Source organism: Semicossyphus pulcher, unplaced genomic scaffold (genome assembly GCF_022749685.1).
Source record: "Semicossyphus pulcher isolate SPU_LCO1_2020_fin unplaced genomic scaffold, fSemPul1.0.p SCAF_22, whole genome shotgun sequence".
Lineage (NCBI taxonomy): Eukaryota > Metazoa > Chordata > Actinopteri > Labriformes > Labridae > Semicossyphus > Semicossyphus pulcher.
The window spans coordinates 19,600,948-19,623,944 of NW_027211696.1; the positions used below are offsets into that span (position 1 = coordinate 19,600,948).

At 43.5% G+C, this 22,997-nt stretch overlaps 1 protein-coding gene across 1 annotated transcript; it reads left to right on the forward strand.

Moving 5' to 3' along the window:
* The first annotated feature begins 797 nt into the window (after positions 1-797).
* Positions 798-22,517, forward strand: naa25 (N-alpha-acetyltransferase 25, NatB auxiliary subunit). The gene is made up of 24 exons (XM_069673709.1): positions 798-861; positions 3,198-3,283; positions 4,737-4,875; positions 4,953-5,071; positions 5,197-5,271; positions 5,359-5,466; positions 6,613-6,691; positions 7,649-7,760; positions 7,848-7,937; positions 8,244-8,416; positions 8,492-8,604; positions 8,690-8,897; positions 12,964-13,053; positions 13,935-14,115; positions 15,629-15,728; positions 15,823-15,974; positions 16,056-16,181; positions 16,378-16,621; positions 16,734-16,857; positions 16,952-17,017; positions 17,108-17,205; positions 17,292-17,402; positions 17,509-17,649; positions 19,454-22,517. The coding sequence occupies exons 1-24, from the start codon at positions 804-806 to the stop codon at positions 19,574-19,576; spliced, it is 2,916 nt and encodes a 971-aa protein (XP_069529810.1). The 5' UTR covers positions 798-803; the 3' UTR covers positions 19,577-22,517.
* Positions 22,518-22,997: the final 480 nt, after the last annotated feature.

Sequence of the window (22,997 nt, forward strand, 5' to 3'; positions counted from 1 at the left end):
GCCTGCCAATCATCTGTGCATGTCAGCCCCCACACTCTACTCCCCACACTTCCTGTCTCTCTTCAGCTTTCCTATCAAATAAAGGCAAAAAGCCAAAAAAAAAAACAGCTTAGCAATAAAAAAAATAAACTTAAGCTACTGCAGATGTCAGTAAATATATCCAAGTTACAATTGGGTGACGTATCTAGTAGCATAAAAATAAACTGTACAAGCATTAGTACTTTAGCTTGAGTAGAAGTAGCAATAGCCCATTGCCTAATTTTGTAAGATAGCCTGCATTTAGAATATATTTAAAGTGCTTAAAGCAAACATTCAGAATGAATCATTCCACTTTAACAAAGGGAAAGTTGCAGTACCAGGGTTTAAACATACTCCCCACTACATAATATTTACATATTTCTTAATACCTAAATGTATGTCAAAAGTAAAAGCATTAAGGGACAATAAAATGTGATCAAATGTTACTATTATCCAGGTAAGAAAACCATGTGTTCAGACCTGTACATGGCATACAAAAACAGTATAAAAATATATTAAATATAAATATATATCTTATGGGACTAATTAAAATAAGCAATTAAAATCATTAAAGACAATAAATACGTTTTTTTTCTTGTAATATCTGGTGAGTTTTAACAGGCTTGGCTCTTGTATTGCAGTACATAGTCATGGACATGTTTAAAGCCCTTTCACAGATAATGAGCATGCTGCACTTTCAGTGACAGAAAAAAATCCTTTAATCGCTCCTAGAGGCAGCGCGGAGTGCGCATGCGTGAACATTTACCCAGCAGGTAAACTCCACCATGGCGGCGAGAGGCCATGTGCAGGATCCCAACGACAGGAGACTCAGACCTATTTACGGTATGACTCAATGGGGAGTTGTATATTTATGCTTGTTTGGAGGTTCGGTACACATTATTGTTTTCTATAAGGGTGCATGTGTTTAAAGTAGAAGGTGTTGGGGGTCGGGGTGCTGCGATGCGGCCCCTCTAGCTCCAACCACGGACTCTGCTGCCTGCAGCGCCCAATGACAGTGCACCTCACCCGGCTTGCCACTGAGCCGGGGTGGAACTCGACTGCCATGGGGCTCTGTATGAAACAGTGTGTTAAACCTGTAGACACTCTCGGTGGTGTCGTAGCATTGTATGGTGCGGACATTTTTGTCGTCCGGTTTGGCTCATTCTCAAAGTCGAGGTGCTCTCTCCTTTTGCTAACGGTCGCTATTTGACAGCTAGCTAGCACGCTAATGTGTCAGCTAGCATGTCAATCAATGGACATGCTACAGCTGTGTACATGCTTTAAAGTAAAGTTGTTAAATTGTTCCGGTTTTGTGCCTCAGGTCGATATGTAATTCCGTTGTGATAAGATAGCTGTCCGGGTTCAGTTTGAATCTCTAGCTGCTTATAAGCTAGCTGAATGTTATACGGTTAGCTTTCAGCTAGCATCAGGTTCATAATAGTGTAAGGACAATGCTTCAAGCTAACTCCTGTACATGAGAGATTCCTAGCTGGCTAGTTAGCTAGCATCTAGCTGTCACAGCTCACGGAGCTCTTGCAGTCTGCCGCTAAATAACGGAAATAATTGACATTGACATTGTTTGTGTATAATTGACTGTGTGTAGCAACTACTACCTACTTAGCTATTATTTTGTACTAAAAATACTGACTGATTTAATGCTGTTAGCATTGTACTGACCGTAATTTAACCGTATATAGAGAATGAACAGGTAGTGTTACTTTGACAAAGCATGCAGCAGCAGTGAGGTTTTAACTCTGCAGCTGCAGTGTCATTAAAATATACTTTATAAAACAGAAATAAGTAACACAACGTTAGTTTTTTCCACTTTTCATCCATGTACCGTCAGAGCTGCTCGGTTTAACATCAGGAACCTGAACTTTTCAACCCCTGGATGGGTCTAAATTTTTTGTCAAGTGTTCCTCCAGTTTCTTTCGCCTTTGGTAAACTTTTGGTTCTTCTATGATGACAGATTGAACAGAGAGAATAGACATGACATAGCCGCAGTGCACCGTCTGGCACAGTTAATTTTGGCACCCAGCTGTCCTGAAGAGGCTGAACTGAGGTGTCTGTGTTTGTTGGTGACTGCATGCACATACTTCAACATCTACCAGCCATTCAGAAATACACGTTTGGTAATGGTGAACGGTTTACTCAGGCTTCAGATGACACATATTTTAATTTGCCTTTAAGCTGCTGATTATAAGTAATTGTTAAAGTGGTATGTTGAAGGCGGCAATTTTTGTCTTGATTGACCAATTGATTATTTTATGGTCAGTGAAACACCGTGAACAGAAAATGGCAAAAATGTTGATCATTCTTTCTTGGAGTCCGACATGACACTCCGAAATGTCTTGTTTGTCTACAACTCAAAGATATTTTGTTTTAGTACATCTGTCGAATACAACAAAGAAAAGCATCAAATCATATCTAATGAGAATGTATAAAGTGGTGTATTTATGCTTGGAAATAACTTACAATGAATTGATTGAAATAGTAGTTTCAGAACAAATTTTGTTGATCAGGTGATCAAATGAATTGACAATCCTTTAATTATTAAATTGTACACGTAATAGACTCCATATTATAGACACATTTCCATCTAAAGTTCCGGAAACTTGTAGTCAAAGGAACTGATTTCAGGAAATGAAACGTTCTTTTAGCTAGGTGTTGTCTCCGTATTCACTGCGGTCTAAAGACCTGTAAAGACTTGGCTAATAAGTCTGATGACATGAAAAAGCACGGCTCTTTTCATGTCATTTTTGCAAGAAACTATACAGCAGCAATGACGCCATGTAAAGTGACAGACAAGCATATATATTTATGACAATGCAGCAGCAGTTTGCATGCATTGAAGTACGATAGATAAGAAGCAAACACACTGATGAGAATCTGCAGATGTTTAAAGATGGAGGTGAACTAAATGCTGTGAGTACTAAAACAATCAGAAACATTCAGCGCTGCATTCCCACCCCAAACTTTCCCGTATTCTTGGAAAGCATCACCCCCTGAGTAGGGACTATTTGGGGAGTAAAATAATGTCTCCAGAGCTTAATGTAGACCCTGGTTCATGTGGTGCAAACGCACTGAGTTCCTCCAAAGTCCCTGAGGGAAGTTCATGCGGTGACAAATTCCAGTCTCATGTTTACAATGTAATAATGTCGTCCCCTGTGTTTCCCCAGATTACCTTGATAATGGCAACAATAAAATGGCAATACAGCAAGCAGACAAGCTGCTGAAGAAACATAAGGACCTGCACTGTGCCAAGGTGGGTGACTGAGGAACCATCCTCGCTGAAAATCTGTGAAGCTTCTTCTGCCGTTGGCATCTTTTTATAACCCGTGCATGCAAAACATTTACTCGTGCTGTAGTGTAGCTCTTGACATTGTTGCTCTCTGACCGCTTTCTCACCTACTGTAGCGCTCTGTGTATTATTACAGCACACTTCAGCTGTTATACAACACAGTAAAATCTCTCTCTTCATAAATGTCTCAGAGAAACACGTATGCACTTGGCTGTTGGGGGACACTTTTAAAGCTCTGAGCACATTCTGGTATCAAGGGGTCAAAGCTGTGTTGACAAAGCCGCCCTGCTGTCACCAACACCGAAGAACATATTAGGCTGGATATTGGTAGATCTTTAAACATGTGTATTTATCCTTGTTACAGATCGCTTTAGAAACCCTCTTTGGTAAACCACTGAAAAATAAAAACAGATATGACTAAAATGTTTCTTATTTTTGGCTGACCGCCGGGATCAGCCCTACACACGAGTCTGTGTGTGACTGACTTTCAGAGCATAGTGTACCTCCACTGACGCGACTCTCTGTCTATACGGCTCTGGATACTTTGTTCGGGGAGTAGGCGGCGCTGCTCGGCCACTGTCCTCACCTACGTCCGCAGCGCGCACCTGCTTTCAAACACGTCGTCATCGGCCTCATGAGGACAGTCCTTGTAACACATTGCCCACAAAAGCGCACATTGACCTGCTGCGTTCAGCCACATATGAGGTTTTGACCTCGTCTTCTTTGGAGGCAGCAAGACCCAAACACAACCAGCAAACACGTTCATACAGAAAGTGTCATTTTACTTGGCAAAATACTAACTCTGTGGAACTCTAAGTGTGCTATTATAAAAATGCATTCCCTTCATTTTGTTAGGTAAACATCCTGCTGACTCCCTCATTTACACAGACATTGATTTGGCTCTGTTATAACCTCCTCATCAATCCCGTTCTGTGTTTGTACGTTTTATAAGAAACACGCAGTGTTTCTGCCTTAAAGAGCGTGTTAATGGACCTTTTTTTAGATGCTTCTGTACCTTAAGGGTTTGTAACTAAGGACAGAATATTGTGAGGTAGTGTCGTTATAATCACGGGGGCAAATGTGACATTTAATCATGATATTGATTTTGGATGCAGCTCAGAGTCAGAGCACAAACACCATTGTGAGAGAGTCTATAAGGTCTATGTGTGAGGGTGTTTTATCAGCGTTCTCCGTCTCTAAGTGGAAAAGAAAACATTGATAATTTAAAATGCTTTAAATAATTTGGTGTCTTGTGAGCTAAACAAATTCACACTCCAGTTTGGCTGCGATTATGTGAAAAATTCGCCTCCAGACAAAAATTTGGCCGTGAAACCTTTGTGAACTTCATTTTCTTGGAAAGTCGGGCTGTTCTCTTTTCACTGTAACACATTATTCATGTCACTCTGCCTCCTCTCAGGTCCTGAAGGCGATTGGCCTTCAGAGGACCGGGAAGCAGGATGAAGCTTTCACTCTGGCACAGGAAGTGGCCACTCTAGAGCCCACTGACGACAACTCGCTACAAGCTCTGACTATCCTGTACAGAGAGATGCATCGCCGTGAGTACACACACATAAAGGTTGTTCACAGTACAAGAAGGACTGCATGTGAAAAATAATGTGCCTGCTGTTCACAGCCGAGTTGGTCACCAAGCTGTACGAGGCCGCGGTGAAGAAGGTTCCTCTCAGCGAGGAGTATCACTCTCACCTCTTCATGGCGTACGCTCGTGTGGGGGAGTACAAGAAGATGCAGCAGGTGAGAGAGAGCACGTCCACACATGTATACAAGCATGTAAACACACACACACACACACACACACACACACACACACACACACGTCTAACAGCTGCTTCATTGGTGATTTCGTTTTGAATATTCAGGCAGGAATGGCTTTGTACAAAATCGTCCCCAAGAACCCGTATTACTTCTGGTCTGTCATGAGTCTGGTGATGCAGGTAAGGGTGGAAGTTTTGCACCACACAGACTTTATATTTCCTGTATATTATTCTGAAAGTAACACGTGTGCTGCGTTTGTTGTTCAGGCCATCTCAGCACAAGATGAAAAGCTGGCCCAGACCATGTTCCTGCCTCTGGCTGAGCGCATGGTGGAGAAAATGGTGAAAGAGGAGAAGATTGAAGCAGAAGCAGAGGTGGGGGGCCTGCGTGGTCTGAAGGATTTGTGTTGTGTTGTTGGATCAGATTTTCATCCTCATCTCGATCTATCAGTCGGCCCTTTACACAGCCTGCTGAAGGCTGCAGAGTTATAGCTCTACATTTACCAACGACACTGATTGCACGTCTGCCTGAAGCAGTGCAAGCTCGGATCGAGCTTTATTTATTTATCTGAGATTTTAGGGATTGTTAAGCAGATTTACTGCTGCATGTCATTTTTATTTAGCTACGTTATTTTATCATATTACTAAATTTAACCCTTTATCTTTAGTCCTGTATTTGTGTAAGAAAAATATCCAACAAACTAAATTCTGCATTATTTAATTTCCTTTTTGAAGACACTGTTGGAGCTTTTCACACTGTTTGTTTAATTTTATGATTTGTTGTTATTTCATTTAGCAAGATATAAGTTTGTTTTATTTATTTAGGCTTTTGTTTTGTATCAGTAGTTTGCACCAGGTGACGTGTATATATGTGCAGGTGGGATAGGATGGGGGGCACCGGGATGGTGAAAACATTGTTTGATTGGGAGTCAAAGTTGTTCAACATAAAAGACATTTTATTTTCTTCTGGACTTGGAGAGTTAGTTTCTGACTCTCCCTGCGTCACAGTGGCTGGTGTGATTTTGAGTTCTGTTTTTTGTTGATGAGTTCCTCCGAGCTTCTGTTAGTCAGAGGAGAAGAGTCGGTAAAAGTGAAACATAAAAGTCCTCCATTAACACAAAATATAAATCCCCCTTCTGTTTTGCATCTTGTCACATGCTCGCAATCTTTCCTGTTTCCTGCCGAAGCTGTCAGAGTAAGTTTAGTCTCTGTATGACTCTCTGACAGCAGTAATTCTCAGAAGCTCGTCCTGATGATTTGGTCTGTTTCTGCAGATAACTGTGACGACTTGACTCAGTGTCAGGAATGTGTTTCCTTCCTACAAGGAGACAAAAGTGTCAAAAGGGGGAAGATTAACCCAAAAAGACGCACTATAAACTGACTCAATAAAACTACAAACCCACAATGCAACAGTCTTCCTTGCATCAAAAAGAACACACATTTTAGTCCTCAGCCTGGTAGATCTGCTGTTATTTGTGCGACTAATAACGGTTGTTTCTGTCCTTTGATGTGTGACTGCAGGTGCAGCTTTATTTTATGATCCTGGAGCGTTTGGGGAAGTGTGTCGAGGCTCTCGAAGTGATCAGGGGCCCACTCGGGGGTATGTATGCATGTATACACCAATCAGCCATAACATCATGACCACCTGCCTGATATTGTGTAGGTGCCACCAAAACAGCCCTGACCCGTCGAGGCATGGACTCCACCAGACCTCTGAAGGTGCGCTGAGGTATCTGGCACCAAGACGTGAGCAGCAGAAGTCCTGTAAGAGATGGAGCCTTCATGGATCGGACTTGTTTGTCCGGCACATCCCACAGATCCTCCATTGGATTGAGATCTGGGGGATTTTGGGTTCTGTGGTCCAGTTCTGATGCTCACGTGTCCATTGTAGGCGCTTTAAGTGGTGGACAGAGGTCAGCATGGGCACCCTGACCGGTCTGCGGCTACGCAGCCTCATACACAACAAACTGATGCTCTGTGTGTTCTGACACCTCTCTATCAGAACCAGCATTAACTCTTTCAGCAGTTTGAGCTACACCAGCTCTTCTGTTGGATGTGCAACAATGAGCCTTGCCCGCCCATGACCCTGTCGCTGGTTTTCCTTCCTTGGACCACTCTTGGTAGGTCCTGACCGCTGCAGACCGGGAACACCCCACAAGAGCTGCAGGTTTGGATGCTCTGACCCGGTCGTCGAGCCATCACAGTTTGGCCCTTGTCAAAGTCGCTCACATCCTCACGCTCGCCCGTTTTTCCTGCATCAACACATCTTCGAGGCCAAAGGGCTCACTACACAAGACATCCCACCCACTGACAGGGGCCATTGTAACGAGATAACGTTATCACTGGACCTGTCAGTGGTCATAATGTTGTGGCTGATTGGTGTATGCGTGTCTTTCTGTTTCTGTATGTAAAACGTAAAACATCATCAGAACTGAGGTCGTTCCTTCTGCCCTGATATCACTTATCTCTTTGTGTAGTTTTACATTTGTTGCTCATGGTCCCTGACACATATGTGTAATAAACTAACCTTAATGTTATATTTCTGTTTCCACCACAGAGAAGCTGACCAGTGAGCTGCAGAGCAGAGAAAGCAAGTGTATGATGCTCTATCAGAGGCTACAGCGCTGGCCCGAGTGCAACGCCCTGGCCCACAAGCTGCTACTTAAGAAGTGAGTCGAGGTTCTTTAAGACACCTGATGAATGAGTTGTGCTCTGATAAACATAAAAGTTATAAGCCTGTGTGTTTCTGTTTCCAGTCCGGATGATTGGCAGTTCTATCCCTCCTACTTTGACTCTCTCTTCCACCTGATCGATCAGTCGTGGAGCCCTCCTGAGGAAGGCGAACAGTGAGTACAAACGTGTGTGTTGCAGGCTGATCGATGCAGGATGTTTTGTGTCAGAGAGGAGAAAATAAGGTGTCATATAAGGTGTTTAAATCCTTTATTTCCTGCTCGCAACAATATGTTGGTGTTTGGATCACAATGAGCTCATCCATCAGCCAGACAGCGCGGGTATAAAGCACCTCATGCCCGCTGAGTTGTCCTTGACTCACTGTGAGCTCATGTAGAGCTGCTCTGTTTACCTCCAAACTTTAGAGGGCAAAGAGAGAACAGATTTTTTTCATTGATCCGTGTCTTTCTGTTTGTCTGCAGCTGCTCGGAGGGCTCGGTTCATCACACGGTGGTGGAGGTGGTGAGGTTTGTGGAAGACAGAATTAAAGGGGAGGAAGGAAAAGAGTCCCGCTCGCTCAGAGGGCCGTTTTTAGCTCGGCTTGAATTAATGCACAGACTGAGAGAGCGAGGATGTCCTGAGGAGAGCCTGCTGGGTGAGCACACTTTGAAATGATCTGTTTCCGGCAGTGTGACTCTTTTCTAGATGCTTAACCTGTTGTTTGTTACAGGTGAGCCTTTAGAGCTGATGGTGCAGTTCTTTGGGAAGTTCGGAGACAAACCCTGCTGCATCACCGATCTAAAAATATACCTACACCTGCTCTCTCCTGATCAGCACGTTCAGGTAAGTGTCAGCTACAGCCTTCATGAGAATCCGACACCTCTGAAGTGAACGATTGGGCTGTGAAACTCTCTCCATCTTTTTGTAGTTCATAAACCGTCTGAGTGAAGCGGTTCCTCTGGGCGAGCAGGGGGACGAGGGATTCGCCTTCCCAGACGACACCAAAGCGCTCCAGAGGCATCTGTGTGTGTGTCAGCTGAGTCGAGCGCTCGGCCTGCATCACGCCCTCGACGCGGAGGGAAAGCTGCGCCTCATTACAGAGCTCAAGGCTCACTATCGTCATGGACTCAAATTTGGTGAGAACACTTTTGTAATTTCTTAGAATTTATGGTGCGAACATTTGTTCAGGATGATCCGGTTGGGCTCCGAGGAAAAGAGGCATGACGTATGAGTGATTTCTGTTGATAACCAAGTTACAATCCAATGTGACTCCAACACTAATTGACCAAAAGAATTTGCCGTAAGGAGACAAATCTGCAGACTCGAGGTCTCTTGCACGACATTCAGAGAAAATGTTAAGTTATATTTGCTCTGGCAGATTTCTCTTGAGTGCATATTTTCTCTAAAAGAAATTCAAACCACCGCACGTGTTGTTGATCAGAGAGACGTGTTTGCCGTACATCTGACAAGATTTGTTAGATTTTAGACGTCCAGAGGCACTCCGGTCTGCACCCGGTGGAAATCCAAATCAAAAGCTGTAATCTTGAAGATCTCAGTTTGGTTCTGTTTGGTGATAAATTGTAATTTTTATGATTTGTTGTTATTTCATTCAGGAAGATATGAGAAGTTTGTTTTATTTATTTATTTATTTAGGCTTTCGTTTTGTATCAGTAGTTTGCACCAGGTGACGTGTATATATGTGCAGGTAGGATAGGATGGGGGGCACCGGGATGGTGAAAACATTGTTTGATTGTGAGTCAAAGCTTCAGTTAGTCAGAGGAGAAGAGTCGGTAAAAGTGAAACATAAAAGTCCTCCATTAACACAAAATATAAATCCCCCTTCTGTTTTGCATCATGTCACATGCTCGCAATCTTTCCTGTTTCCTGCCGAAGCTGTCAGAATAAGTTTAGTCTCTGTATGACTCTCTGACAGCAGTAATTCTCAGAAGCTCGTCCTGATGATTTGGTCTGTTTCTGCAGATAACTGCGACGACTTGACTCAGTATCAGGAATGTTAACTAACAAACTGTAACTGCAGGAGCACACTTCCCAGATACCCAGACAGTGCTGCATGTGTGACGTCCACGGTCGGCTCCGGTTGTAACTCTTGATTTTCCTGGCTGACGGTCGCTTTCCTTTTCAGACTGTTTGCTTCATCTGAGCGTCGAGTTTGTTTCTTCTTCTTTGGATTTTCACTTCTTGTTGAAGTTGTATCTGTAGTCAGGCTCGGTATCGATAAGGATTTCTCTATTCGATTCGATTTCCGATTCGATATCGATTTGTGTTTGAGGTGTTTCAGTTACAATATCAGTGCACCTCTCACCTGGTGCATCATCAAAATGTTTACAATAAGACCCTAAAGAAGCTACATCATGTACTTTTTATTTAACATGACCAACACACAGCAGTCACAATATTAACAATTTTATTTTATCTACTTTTTTATCCAGTTTCAGATTTTCAGTCTGAACATCTGGCTCGTGGCTTTGACTAAACAAACTGGGCTTCAACTTGCACAGGATTTGTCCACGAGATCTCACAGCGCGAAGAACAAAACCACACGTGACTAAGAGATATATAGGGAAAGGCATACTGTAACAACACGCCGAAAATACACTCGCGGCCAAAGCCGACGCTAACAGAGAGAAACACAAACATCAGAGCAAAACTAACTCACATATTCATGGACGCACACACGATGAGAAGAGTCCATCAGCGATCACTGACGTCTCCGTAGTAGGTGCAGTAAACAAGTCCGGGCATGTCTCCCTGTTTCGAGGGGATGCGCTGAGTCGTGCTGCGTTCAGGGGCGCTCAGAAACATGAGTGATCAGACACGTTTTTACATATTTTTAAAGATCGATCTCGGGATTTATGAATCGATATTGGGTCATTCAAATGAGAATCGATTCCAATCATCGATTTTTTTCTTTGCTGTGGAAGTCGTCACAGACCATAATAATAATGTACACTGCAGATGCAAAGGAGTTCAATCACCATTGTGTTCGTTCATTCGCCGATAGATAGACTTATCTGACATTTATTTACATGACAGTCTTAGAGATTGTATCTTTAACAGAGCAGGACTGTCTCTAAAACTCGATGAGTTGGCTCATCAGATGTAAAGACTCCGAGTCGACTCGCATGTTGTCAGATGAAGCTCTGATCTGTTGATGGAGGGAGCAACAGCGTGGCAGGCTGTCGAGTTCGTTTCCTGTCAAAAACAAGCAGCTCTTGTTTTAAAATGGGTCAAAACATTAAATAAAGCAGATAAATTAAAAAGATCTGTGTCTCTCTGATGCTCTTCAGCGGGGCTTTGAGGTGCTGCTGACTCTCGCTCACGAGTGTTACTAAAATCCTTCATCCGGTTAAAGAGTATCACTATGAAATACTAAGATACTCTTATCAACGATCGTCTGCCAGGTGGAACATGAGACTCATGAAAGCTGATGTAAGAGTTTGTCAAAGCTTCTTATTGAGGAGCCAAATTCAGTTTGACTCGGTCGCTAAAACTAATTCACATCTACGACTCTGTCTGGTGATGTCAGGCTGCATAAACACGCACTCTTATAAAAGCGCTGAGCGTCATCACGGCGGTAAGTCAGTGGTGTCTTTTCACAGCATTTAGAGAGCAGTGAAGTTAAGGCAATTTTATTCTCATTAAAGACAACAATGGCTTCTTTTAGGAGGATTAATTTATAACTCTAGTGAAGCTCTTGTTCTCCTAAAGTTGTTTAATAGTTGGCAGGAGGGCCCAAAGGACACCTGCACCGACCTCTGTGTTCAGTGGATATATCAGCAGCCTCTGAAGGACATGAACGTCTTTTCTCAAGCTAAGACAGTTCAACTCCAAGACTGTTATACAAGATAAAAACCAACATGATACGAGAACGGAGGAGGTTGCAGCAGTGCCTGATGGGTACAAAAGCTTTCACATTTAAATAAACAGCAACACATCCACAGATTTAGCTCTAAACTAAGACTTAAAATGGGTAGCTTTGCGGCGCAGACGCAGCTTTCATGACCTCTTTGGTGATTATTTTTTTCTTCTTTAAGGAGCAGTTTGCCCCTGGGAAAAAGCCACTGTCAGTCAAGGCTGGTGTTCTCTGTAATAACCCAGCATGCATTGCTCCCCTCCCTCTGAAAGGAATGTCCCAGCGAGAGCCGCTGGAGTGAAACACTACCGCTTTCGCTGCAGGCAATGACTCAGAATCTGAAATAAGACGAGAATATACCGGTGGATCGTCTAAAAACTCTTCAGGTCTGCAGTCTACACTTCAAACCTGACGATTTTAAACGTGACATCGGAGGCGGGCGTCCTCGATTGAGGAAGTGTAGTTTAGCGAGCTCCCTGGCCTCCCTGAGGTTTCCCAGGGCACATTGGAGAAGCGGATAGCGTCCTCCGAAGGCACAGAGCTACATCGCATTGTTTTCCTACCATATTGGCATTAGCTCCCCATGACAGCATGATCGGACTGAGGTTGAAAATCGGCGAACTGGCCCTTTAACATCGCTCGCCCTAAACCAACAACTGATGACGACTTTTGTTTCTCCGTCCGTCTCTGTTGTTTACTCTTCCGCTCTAAACTGCTGCTTCAGGTCAGCGCTCATCACATGACGTGCCGGCTCCCTCAAAGTGAAGCCCAAACGTCTCCATCGCCCCCTGGTGGAGCGGCTGTTAGTTTAGGGAGCGCTTGATTTGATGTGCAGCAGAGTCTGTCATGTTTATTTAATCGTGGGAAGATCAGGATCAATATTTTTCACACAGTTTATCATGAAGCTTAGAGGTATTTCTCTGGTCATCTGCTTTGCAAACTAATTGGTCATTTTATACACATTTAAAACCATGTTTGAAACAGCAATTTAATTAAGCTCTGCTTCAGGCTGTCGGCTCGAGGAGCAGCGCATTCGTCAAACGTTGTCAGGAAATGTGTTTGTACTCGCTTTAATCACACTGGGAACAGATTCTGTCACATCTCAACAAAAAGCTGCTCCCTACAAAGATACCTGGTTGCTGTGGGGTTGACACGTGGTTCTGGGGTTAGAGTTAGGCATGTTGAAGTTACGGTTACAATTAGGCCGCCAGATTGTTTGACATTAAAACATTTCCAGCTGAATTATTTCTTGTTGCCTTAAACCGGATAAATCAGAGACGCAGTGACTGCTGGAGTTTGTTCTGACTCGTTGATTTCTCTGTTTTCAGGGAAGACAGCTCTGAAGACGGAGCTGCAGTTCTCTGACATGTATTGTCTCATGGCAGCTCATGTGTACGTCGATCTATGGAAGGAGACCGGTGAGTGTTTCTGCCTCTTGTTCCGGATCTTTCTCTGTTGTTATTCAGTGCTGAAGCCTCTAAAGAGTGTCTCTCTCTCTGTCTCTGTCTCTGTCTCTGTCTCTCTCTCTGTCTCTCTCTCTGTCTCTCTCTCTGTCTCTGTCTCTGTCTCTGTCTCTCTCTCTGTCTCTCTCTCTGTCTCTGTCTCTGTCTCTCTCTCTGTCTCTCTCTCTCTGTCTCTCTCTCTGTCTCTCTCTCTCTGTCTCTCTCTCTGTCTCTGTCTCTCTCTCTGTCTCTCTCTCTCTGTCTCTCTCTCTGTCTCTGTCTCTGTCTCTCTCTCTGTCTCTCTCTCTGTCTCTCTCTCTGTCTCTCTCTCTCTGTCTCTCTCTCTGTCTCTGTCTCTGTCTCTCTCTCTGTCTCTCTCTCTCTGTCTCTCTCTCTGTCTCTGTCTCTGTCTCTCTCTCTGTCTCTCTCTCTCTCTCTCTGTCTCTGTCTCTCTCTCTGTCTCTGTCTCTCTCTCTGTCTCTCTCTCTCTGTCTCTCTCTCTGTCTCTGTCTCTGTCTCTCTCTCTCTGTCTCTGTCTCTCTCTCTGTCTCTCTCTCTGTCTCTCTCTCTCTGTCTCTCTCTCTCTGTCTCTGTCTCTCTCTCTCTCTCTGTCTCTCTCTCTCTGTCTCTCTCTCTGTCTCTCTCTCTCTCTCTGTCTCTCTCTCTGTCTCTGTCTCTCTCTCTGTCTCTGTCTCTGTCTCTGTCTCTCTCTCTCTGTCTCTCTCTCTGTCTCTGTCTCTCTCTCTGTCTCTGTCTCTCTCTCTGTCTCTGTCTCTGTCTCTGTCTCTCTCTCTGTCTCTGTCTCTCTCTCTCTCTCTCTCTCTGTCTCTCTCTCTCTGTGTGTGTGTGTGTTGTAGGGGATGAGAACATGGTGTGGCAGGGTCTGGGTGTGCTGCAGGAGGGTCTGTCTCAAAGCCCCTCTAACGCTCAGTTCAAGCTGCTGCTGCTGCTCCTCTACTGTCACCTGGGAGCCTTCGAGCCCGTCGTGGACCTTTACTCCAGCCTGGACGCCAAGCATGTACAGCACGACACCATCGGGTCAGTACAGAACCACACTTTTAATTTAATCTGCCTGTTTTCAGCGAGTCTGTTAGTTTTCTGTCTGAAATGTATTTTAAAGTCAAACTAGGACATAAATCACTCGACAGTGTTATAACGTTTCATCGCAGACTTGGAGCAGAGAGAGTTTAAGTTTTCCTACATTCATATTAGTTTTGGATGAATATGTTTTACATGTTTATTTAGAAAAGTCCATTTAAAATGTGTTGTTTCTTCATGTTTTATAGTCAGGACTCAATACTTGTGCTATTGTAGTTTTGTAGGCTCAGTAACGTCGCAATCTGTCCATATTTCCGTCATAAAGTACGTCTCACCGTGCTGTGAACGACACGAGCAGGAGCTGTAACCTGCCATCAGTTCATCATAGTTTATAACAACGCAGCGCAGGGAGGACACAGTTTAATCACGTGGATCTGTCTGTCTGTCACAGAGACTCCAGTTGGCTGTGTAGTTCATATATTTCACACAGAGCTGTAGAGGAGCGTCAGGCTTCATGATCAAACTAAGTTTTATATCACGTCATCACTTCAGTCCACGATCACCCGCTCCCTCCCTCCCTCTGTGCTCATGCTCTCTCCCTCTCAGCGCTGCGAGTCTGCATCACAGTTTTTTCATGTTTTTAAAGGTCTAATGAAGGTGATCGAGGCTCCTTGTATATTCACAGGGCCTAAGGTTCTAATCAGAGTACGTTCCGTCTCCTATGTAAAATGCACAGATGCATAACGGTGGGGCAAAGTCGTTCCGCCTCTGAGCCGGCATCAGAGGTGGTAACAGAGGAGGAGCCAGCGCAGTGTGTGTTTGCATGTGAAGCACGCGCTGCTCGTTTACACCTCGCGCACGTTTTGCATCCTCAATGCCGGAACGCTGTGTAAACACTGTAACACACACTGGGACGGCTTCACGCCGGCTCGGTCCATTGTAAAATGGCAAAGGCGGCATAACAGCGGAGCTTCCATGCGGCGCTGTGGTGGAATATAAATGTATAAAAGGCTAATGTTTGATTTATTGCTACTGAAACTGTCAGTGATGAGAAACATTTACTTTCCCTTTACAAGAGAGAGTTGGGCCAAATTTGTTTTTAACGATTATAGACAGCAACTTACTTCATCATCCTCAATCAAGGACTGTGTGCTCTCTGCCTCGCTGCCATCTGCTGGCAGCTCCGAGCAGGTCGGGACTCCTCTGGAGCTAAGTATCACCACACATGGGATTGATAACTACATGTAAGAAAGTCAATAAATGTGGTGCCGGTTTGGCTCGGCGGTTGGGTCACGTGTCAGGGAGGTTGCAGTCCTCGATGCAGCCGCCCCGGTTTGGCTCCTGCCCTCGGCCCCTTGCGGCGTGTCATCACCACACCATCCACTGTCCTCTCTCTAAACACAGGCACCAGTAGAGACGGATTTCCTAATCTGATACGATCAATTAGATCCCAGACCAGCGTTTACGATCACCAGCAGGAGATCTGAGTTTAAAACTGTTTTTCTTTCCGCAGGTTTCTGTTAACACGTTACGCTGAGTCGTTGGGTCAGTTTGCTGCAGCCTCCCAGTCCTGTAACTTCTCCCTCAGGTTTTTCCACTCCAACCAGAAAGATGTAAGTCCGTTCCTCTTTGTGATCACATGTCTGATCAGTTCACCCCTTTTAAAGCCAGCTCTCATGTTACCTTGTTCTCTTTGTTCACCCACAGACCTCAGAGTATATCATCCAGGCGTATAAGTACGGAGCGTTTGAGAAAATCCCAGAGTTCATTGCTCTCAGGAACAGGTTGAACCAATCGCTGCACTTTGCTCAGGTGCGCACTGAGAGGATGCTGCTGGACCTGTTCCTCGAGGCCGACATGTAAGCATACGCGTCAAATTAAAACAACTGTTGGTTCGTGTTCTTCTTTACTTAGACGTTTGTTTAAAATTCATCCTGCAGCGTGCTGAGTCTGGAGGAGAGCGTGAAGGCCATGTCTCTGTCTGCAGAGGAGGATGACATCCCCTGGGACACCATGAGGGACAACAGAGACCTGACTGTTTTTACCAGCTGGGACCCTAAAGAGAGGTTTGTTCTCAGTGTCATGATGTCTTAGCAGAAACAGAGACGTGAGAAACTCGGGGATTCAAAACAAGAGTTTGAAATGTCTAACAATTTCCAAGAGGCCCAAATGTCCTCAAATTGATGCTTCTGTCCAGCCAACCGTTTACAACACAAAGACTCTTCATACTAATTCCTTCCTTTGTGCCTCCTCCTTCCACAGGCAGTTAACCGAGGAGCACCGGCATCAGTCTCTAGAGGAGGAGGCGGTGTGGCTGAGGATACGCTCCCTCACACTCCGCCTCCTCGCCTCTCTGGCCTCGCTGGGACACACGCCGTCGCAACAAAACTCCGAGATTTCTAACGAGAACGGAGTCGGAGACAAGACGTCGATCCTCGGCAGCCTGCTCTCCCAGCTCAACCAGACGCTGCAGACGGCCGCGCAGATAGCAGAGAAACGCATACAGGTGAGAGCTGTAGTTACAGCTGGATGTTGATGCAGCTCTTTGGGGAACACATGACATCATCTTAGGAAAGAGTGGAGTAAATCCCTGTACTCATGTCTGTGTTGTGCTGCAGTATCCATTCCTTGGACCCCCCTCCACCCGCCTGGCCTCGGCTCTGTCCAGCGGGAGCTGTCAGTGCCAGGCTGCAGCCTTCCAGCTGTCCGTGCACCTACAGGAGCTGGAGACCATCGGACTCGGTGAGGAGGGACGGCTGTAACGTCAAACACACGAAGAGTTTACCTCCTGGATTCCTTTCCACTGACCTCTCCTTTCTTTTGTTTGCCCTCTCAGACGAGTCGTCGGAGCTTCAAACTCAGATCTGTAACAGTTTCAAATCATTAGTAGTTCAGCTTCAAGGTGAGTTAGGAGGGTTATTTTAATATGTAGAATGTGTTTGTCTTCACTCTGTGTCTGTTACGCTTCATGTTTCCCTTTTTGTCTCCACAGAAATACTGAATAAATGCAAAGGGGATTTATTGGAAATGAAAGAGGGCAAGTTAAAAACCTGGCCCTCCATATTAGAAAGCCTAGTCTTCTTCGTTGAGGTGAGACGCATAAAGAGACGTGTTCTATCCACCTGTGCTCGGCCTGATAAGTTAAAGGTATAACATTTAATTAAATGTGTTTACAGACGATGTGCATAGCCTTGTGGATGGCGAGTCATTGTGCCAAGATCCTCCGACCGCTGAAGACGAGTCTACAGAAGAAGAAGAAGAAGAAAAAGGATGCAAACACAGCTCTGGTACACATTCAATCCTCCTCGTACATGCATGAACATATGAAGTCATCTCCTTAAAAACAAAGTATGTTATAGTTGTGATCAATACTTTGATGTGTGTGTGGTGCAGCCGGCGGTGGTGTGTGGGTTCCAGGAGCTGACGGGGAGCTTGCAGGACCTGCTCACCCAGACTTTGGAGCACATAAAGGGGCAGGAGAGCGGGATCACGGCCCTCAAACTGGCCAGTCTAAGCTTGGAAGGATTCCCACAGGTCAGACGCGTCGTTCTCTTCACCTTCTGTCCTGATTTACATTTTTAACTCAACTCAACTCCAAGATTGTGCTGTGATTCATTTATGCTGAGGCTGTGCAATACTGTTGCAGATTTACATAGGGATAGTGCAATATTTTTAATATTTTTATTGGTATTTTATGTCTATATTTTTGTACCGTGACGATAAAGGCGTTCTGATTGTTCATTAAAAATACGGCATAAGGGACCATCAGAAGCTCCTCATTAAACTGCACACACAGCAGAACATAAACTCTATTCTTCTTTAATTTCGACGCATGTGCGTTTAAGTTTTGCAGAAGGTACACATCAGGTCTTTTACTTTTAAAAGTTACAGCTACAAATATCAACAAGCATGGCCACGTTTATGATGGCATATTAGGGCCATGGTACAAAAAAAATGGTTTTAAAAAAACAGAGCTGGAGGAGAAGGGAAATATTCAGAGATAAAGACAGTAACATTCAGAGATTAAAGTGGGGAAATTGTGAGAAAATAAGCACATTTAAGAGATTTAAAAGTCAGATGTTGCTTACAATTCTGAGTATTTCTTTTTTTTTTTTATGAACTTTATAGATTTTTTATAAACACATTGACAAGACAGTTAAGGTACCTGTGAGTGACAGTGCCATCCTATAAACATGAAGAAATAAAAGCAAGAGACCAAGAAAAAAGGAACAAAACCAACAACAAAAAGAAAACAAACAATATTTAGCAGCTCAAAATTAAACATTACACCAAATGGCAGCTTCGTAATATTTCACCTGTTACAGTAAACAAAGCCTCCTTATTCAGGTTTTTAAAAGATAAAAAAATAAATAAATTAAATACAAAGTAAACAAGTTAAAATGGGCCGGTTATTTTCTTTACATAGGCAAAAAGACGGCCCCTTCTCTCTCATTTTAGGGAAGAGCCTTTCAAAGAGCACCCAAGTTTTTCAAGTTACTGCAGATTTCCATTTGATTAATTTTACACGTCGAGCCAACGATGTTACAAAAGCTATTAGATGTTCTTGGTGCCTCGATAAAGGTAACCGAGAGATACCGAACGAAGCTGTAATAGCATTAGGCTCCATGAGTGTGCCTGTTAGCTCGGTCAGAGTCTGAAACATTTCAGTCCAGTCAGCAGAAAAAGAACCACACGACCAAAACATGTGCACGTGGTTATCAGGCGTCAGATGACATTTCTCACAAGAAGGATCAAAACTGTCGTACGTGGTTCCTGAGGTTTTTCTCGAAAAGTGTGACTTTTGTGTGAGTTTATGATTACAAAGTCAAAAATGTCGTAGTTATTTTCCTCAAAAATGTTCCACTTTAATCTCAGATTTATCGGGCTCTGATTTTTTATTATGCATTTATTTTTAATTACGATGGCCCTAACGCGCCGCTGAAATTGATCATTGTTGTTAGCGGGACGTCACAGTGATGCAGTCGATACACCTGCAAGGTTGAATACAAAAAGCTGCAGATAAGGACGGTGCAAGAACGTTGATATATTCATGTTATTAAGAAATACTTTAATAACTGAAATGTTTTAATAAAAAGTTCTAGAGGTATTCTGTTGTTAGCTTGCTAGCCACGTTAGCTCCTGAACTTTTCCATGCTCATTTCCTGTCTCACCTGTTAGTTGACAGAAAGTGTCTGTCTTTTTAAATGCTCTGATAATTACTGTAAAGAGCTGATGTTGTGGTCTGACTGTCCGTAGCAGCTCCACCACAATATTATGTCACGTTTTTGATGATGTATCTGCCGGTCTCTGAGCCTCCCTCCCTGTGTTTGTGTTTCAGGATGAAGCGTCGTTCATGAAGGCTGCTATGGACAAGGTGCAGAGCAGTTACCTGCGCTCGCTACAGGAGGTGGGAGACCTGCTCAAGAAGAGAGCAGAGACTATAAAGAACCTCAAGATCTGAACACCATCACACACCCCAAATAAAGACGACTATAACCCCCACACACACCACAAACATCAGCCCATCGATGCCCCCCGCTCCACCGACTGACGGCCCACCAGCTAACCCCCGACTCCACCCGCCCGAGCACACAGTCGTTACTGACCTCCTTCCTCTCCTGCATCACTCGGCGTTTGTGAGCTCCGTTTTTCTTTTCTTTCATTTCTTCAACAAACACCTCTGGAACATTTGCAACTCTTATAGCACACGAGCTTGTAAGTAAACTCATGAATTTATACAGCAAATATACGAGAAAATGAGGGAAAGATACAAGCCTCCTTTTAAAGATACAATAGAGCAAATTAGGAAAAAGGAATACGCAGTTTTAGACGAACTAATCTAATAAATTATTGTACATAGTAAAGAGCAACTCCTTCAACTAAATGAGGATATACGACACAATAAACCACTATTCTGTTTGTTCTGTTTCTGCTTTAACTTTGTTTTTCTGGTGACTCCGAGGACAATCACACACGCACACACCGAGACTGTTAACACTAAGGAGGAAAGATCTTTCAACCTGCTGCTTTTCCAGCTGTTTCTCTCCGTCGAAAACAAGCAGGCACAATTTTACATGAAACTACGGAACGTGGAAACACGGACCCCCGGCGACCTGAAGACTGAAGTTTCCCCTTCATCATTATTTTCTGCTAGTTTTCCTTTTTTTGCTTTTGTGTATTTTTGTCGCTTTGGTACTGAAAGTGGAGCCACCGTTTGTAGTTACAGTATTATAAAGAGCAGTGATGGTCGGATGCGTTCAATAACCAGGACATTGTAAGGATCTGAATTGTCTGCCGCTGTTTGTTCGTTTATTACTTTTTTTTTCATTACTAGTAGAAGTGGTGCTTGTAAACATGTCTGTTGTGGAATCAGGTTTTTCCAGCTCAAAAACAAACCAGACTGGACGGATTTAGAATCATTTAAAAGATCGTATTTTTAAACCTGGGCCCTGTTTCTACATAGTTTGGGGTGTAAATGACTCATTTAGATGGGCTGCAAACGCTGATCAAAGTACGTCCACTAAAAGTTCTTGTTCTTTCCACTGACCTGCTCAGATTGTTATTCTAAGTGTCTGACAACGTTACAGAAAGGATCCCAACATAGATAGACCCTTTTGTTAAAGAGGAAGATCCTTTTTGAGACCAGAAACCGCTCTTGCGTTGCTCTCTTCAAAGGCACCAAACTCCATTGACAAAAACGACGATTTTACAAAACAGAAAACAGGAGTTGTCACTCTGTCTTTTCCTTGATCAGTCATCTCTTTTGTGTTTATGTCTGTTACACAAAGATTGTGTGCGATCAGAACGAACCATTTAAGACACAAAAGTCATACCTGATTAAAGCAGAGGTAGACCAGCAACAACCGTGTCCTGCAAGGAAAAATAGCTGTTTTTTCAATGGAGTCTGGTGGGTTCAAAGAGAGCGCTGTAACGGCTGTTTCTTGTTTCACAAAAAGCATCTCACGGATCCTTTCTGACATATTGGAAGGTACTTATACCAATCTGAGCCTGTCAGTTGGTTTAGTGGACGTTCTTGGATCATGTGTATTTACCTGCAGGAATAAAGGTGCAGCCATTACAGCCTGTTTCACAACTGCAGGACTAAGCAATCTACTGGAGCGATTCCAAACCTTTTTCTAGCTTCTTCTAGGCCCTAAAATGTGTAAAAGGAGAGCCCAGGGTTTAATACGCAATATTTCTCCTTTTAATTTTCACCAAAAACAATGTGTGCTTTTCCCTGAAAGCTTAGAAAGTGTTGTGTTTCCTCTGACGCTGCAGTCCATGGAACGTCCTTCTAGCAGGGTGAATTCTTTAATATGCGATCCGGCTGCAACAATTAGTCAATCTAAAGAAAATTATGTTTTAATGTAATGTCAAACATTTGCTGGTTCCAGCTCCCTAAATGTGAGGATCACTGTCATTAATAACTGCATATGAAGACTCTTTGGGTTTAGGGCTGTCAGCTGGATGTAATAAGCTCTTTAAGGCTGTAAACTTGAGCATTTTTCAAAACGTGAAGAACCGCTTCTTCCTGGATAGTCTAGTATAAAAAGACAAAATTGCAAGATGCTTAAATGCATGATTCAGCATAGAACAGTTCATCTCTGCCTCCTCTGACCCAGATCTGTTAGCACAGACGGTGATTTTCACCCACTGTAGGAATGTTCTGCTTCTTTCCTTCTGTCTTGGACAGCTCAAACCCAGACAGGCGAGACCGGCGTCTCTACAGACAAACATCGGACCTAATTGTAAATAAAATTTAAGGCAGCATTTTTTTGCAGTACGGTGTGAAAGGAAATTAGAGTGTTTTTAAAAGCGGCTGCAGTAGATACAATATTTCTCCTTTGTTCTTGTTTTGTTTGTCATTCCTGCTTTTAAGATTTCCACCCCGAGCTCGTTTCATGAGCCAAGTCTGGTTCATTAGCTTCTGCATCTCGTCTGTGAAACACTTAGACTCTTCTGCTATTATAGATAAGATGATACCCAGAGACGAACGCAGACATCGTTTACAAACATCACCCAGAGCACTGATGGATAATTGTTGGTAGATTACAGTTTGATTTCTTTCGTTTTACTATTTTATTCTGAATTTGGCAGATCAATGTGAACATGTGAGTAAACGGTGACCCCTCCCCTTCCTGTTAGTCTTGTATACAGTCACACAAACACATCTGCTAATAATAACGCCTTTTCTCTTTTGTTCTGAAGACCCGCCTGTTTGAATGGACCCGCAGAGAAGATGTTTGTGATCTGAATACATGTGTTGTTGTTGTTATTGTTGAGGTTCAGAATAATGGTTGACAATCTGGAGTGTCATCTCACCACCCTCTTTTGTTAGAAAATGGAAAACAGAAACACTGGAATGTCAAAGCTTTTTTTAAATAAAAAAAATGTAAATGCAAGATGGGTTGTAAAATGTCTTGGCCTGTTTTTTGTTTTGTTTTAAGGTTGTAGAGCTGCAACAATCAGCTCATGGATGGATATCTAATGGAAACATCCCCAACCCCATTTATAGATCTCCATATAATCCTCCGACGACTTTTTTCAGATGACAATGGGGGGGAAAAGCAGTAAACGATGAAGGTTAAGGAAGCAGTTTTTACCCAGTAAAGCTACATTCATTCTTAGATTTTTACTTAAGACTCTGGTTCAGGATAAGAACGTTTTTCTCTTTTCCACCAAGCATCCTCGCCTCTGAAAGTTTCAGAGATAAACACAAAACAAGTCAGGTTTTATAAAAGTATTTGGATGAGTCCAACACAATCCTAGCAACATTTTGTCTGTAACTATCTTGATAATTCTGTTTTTAAGCAAAAAATACAAATACCTTGGCATACTTTTTAAGAAACAACCTTGGACTCTTAGAAGCTGCAGGCATTTGA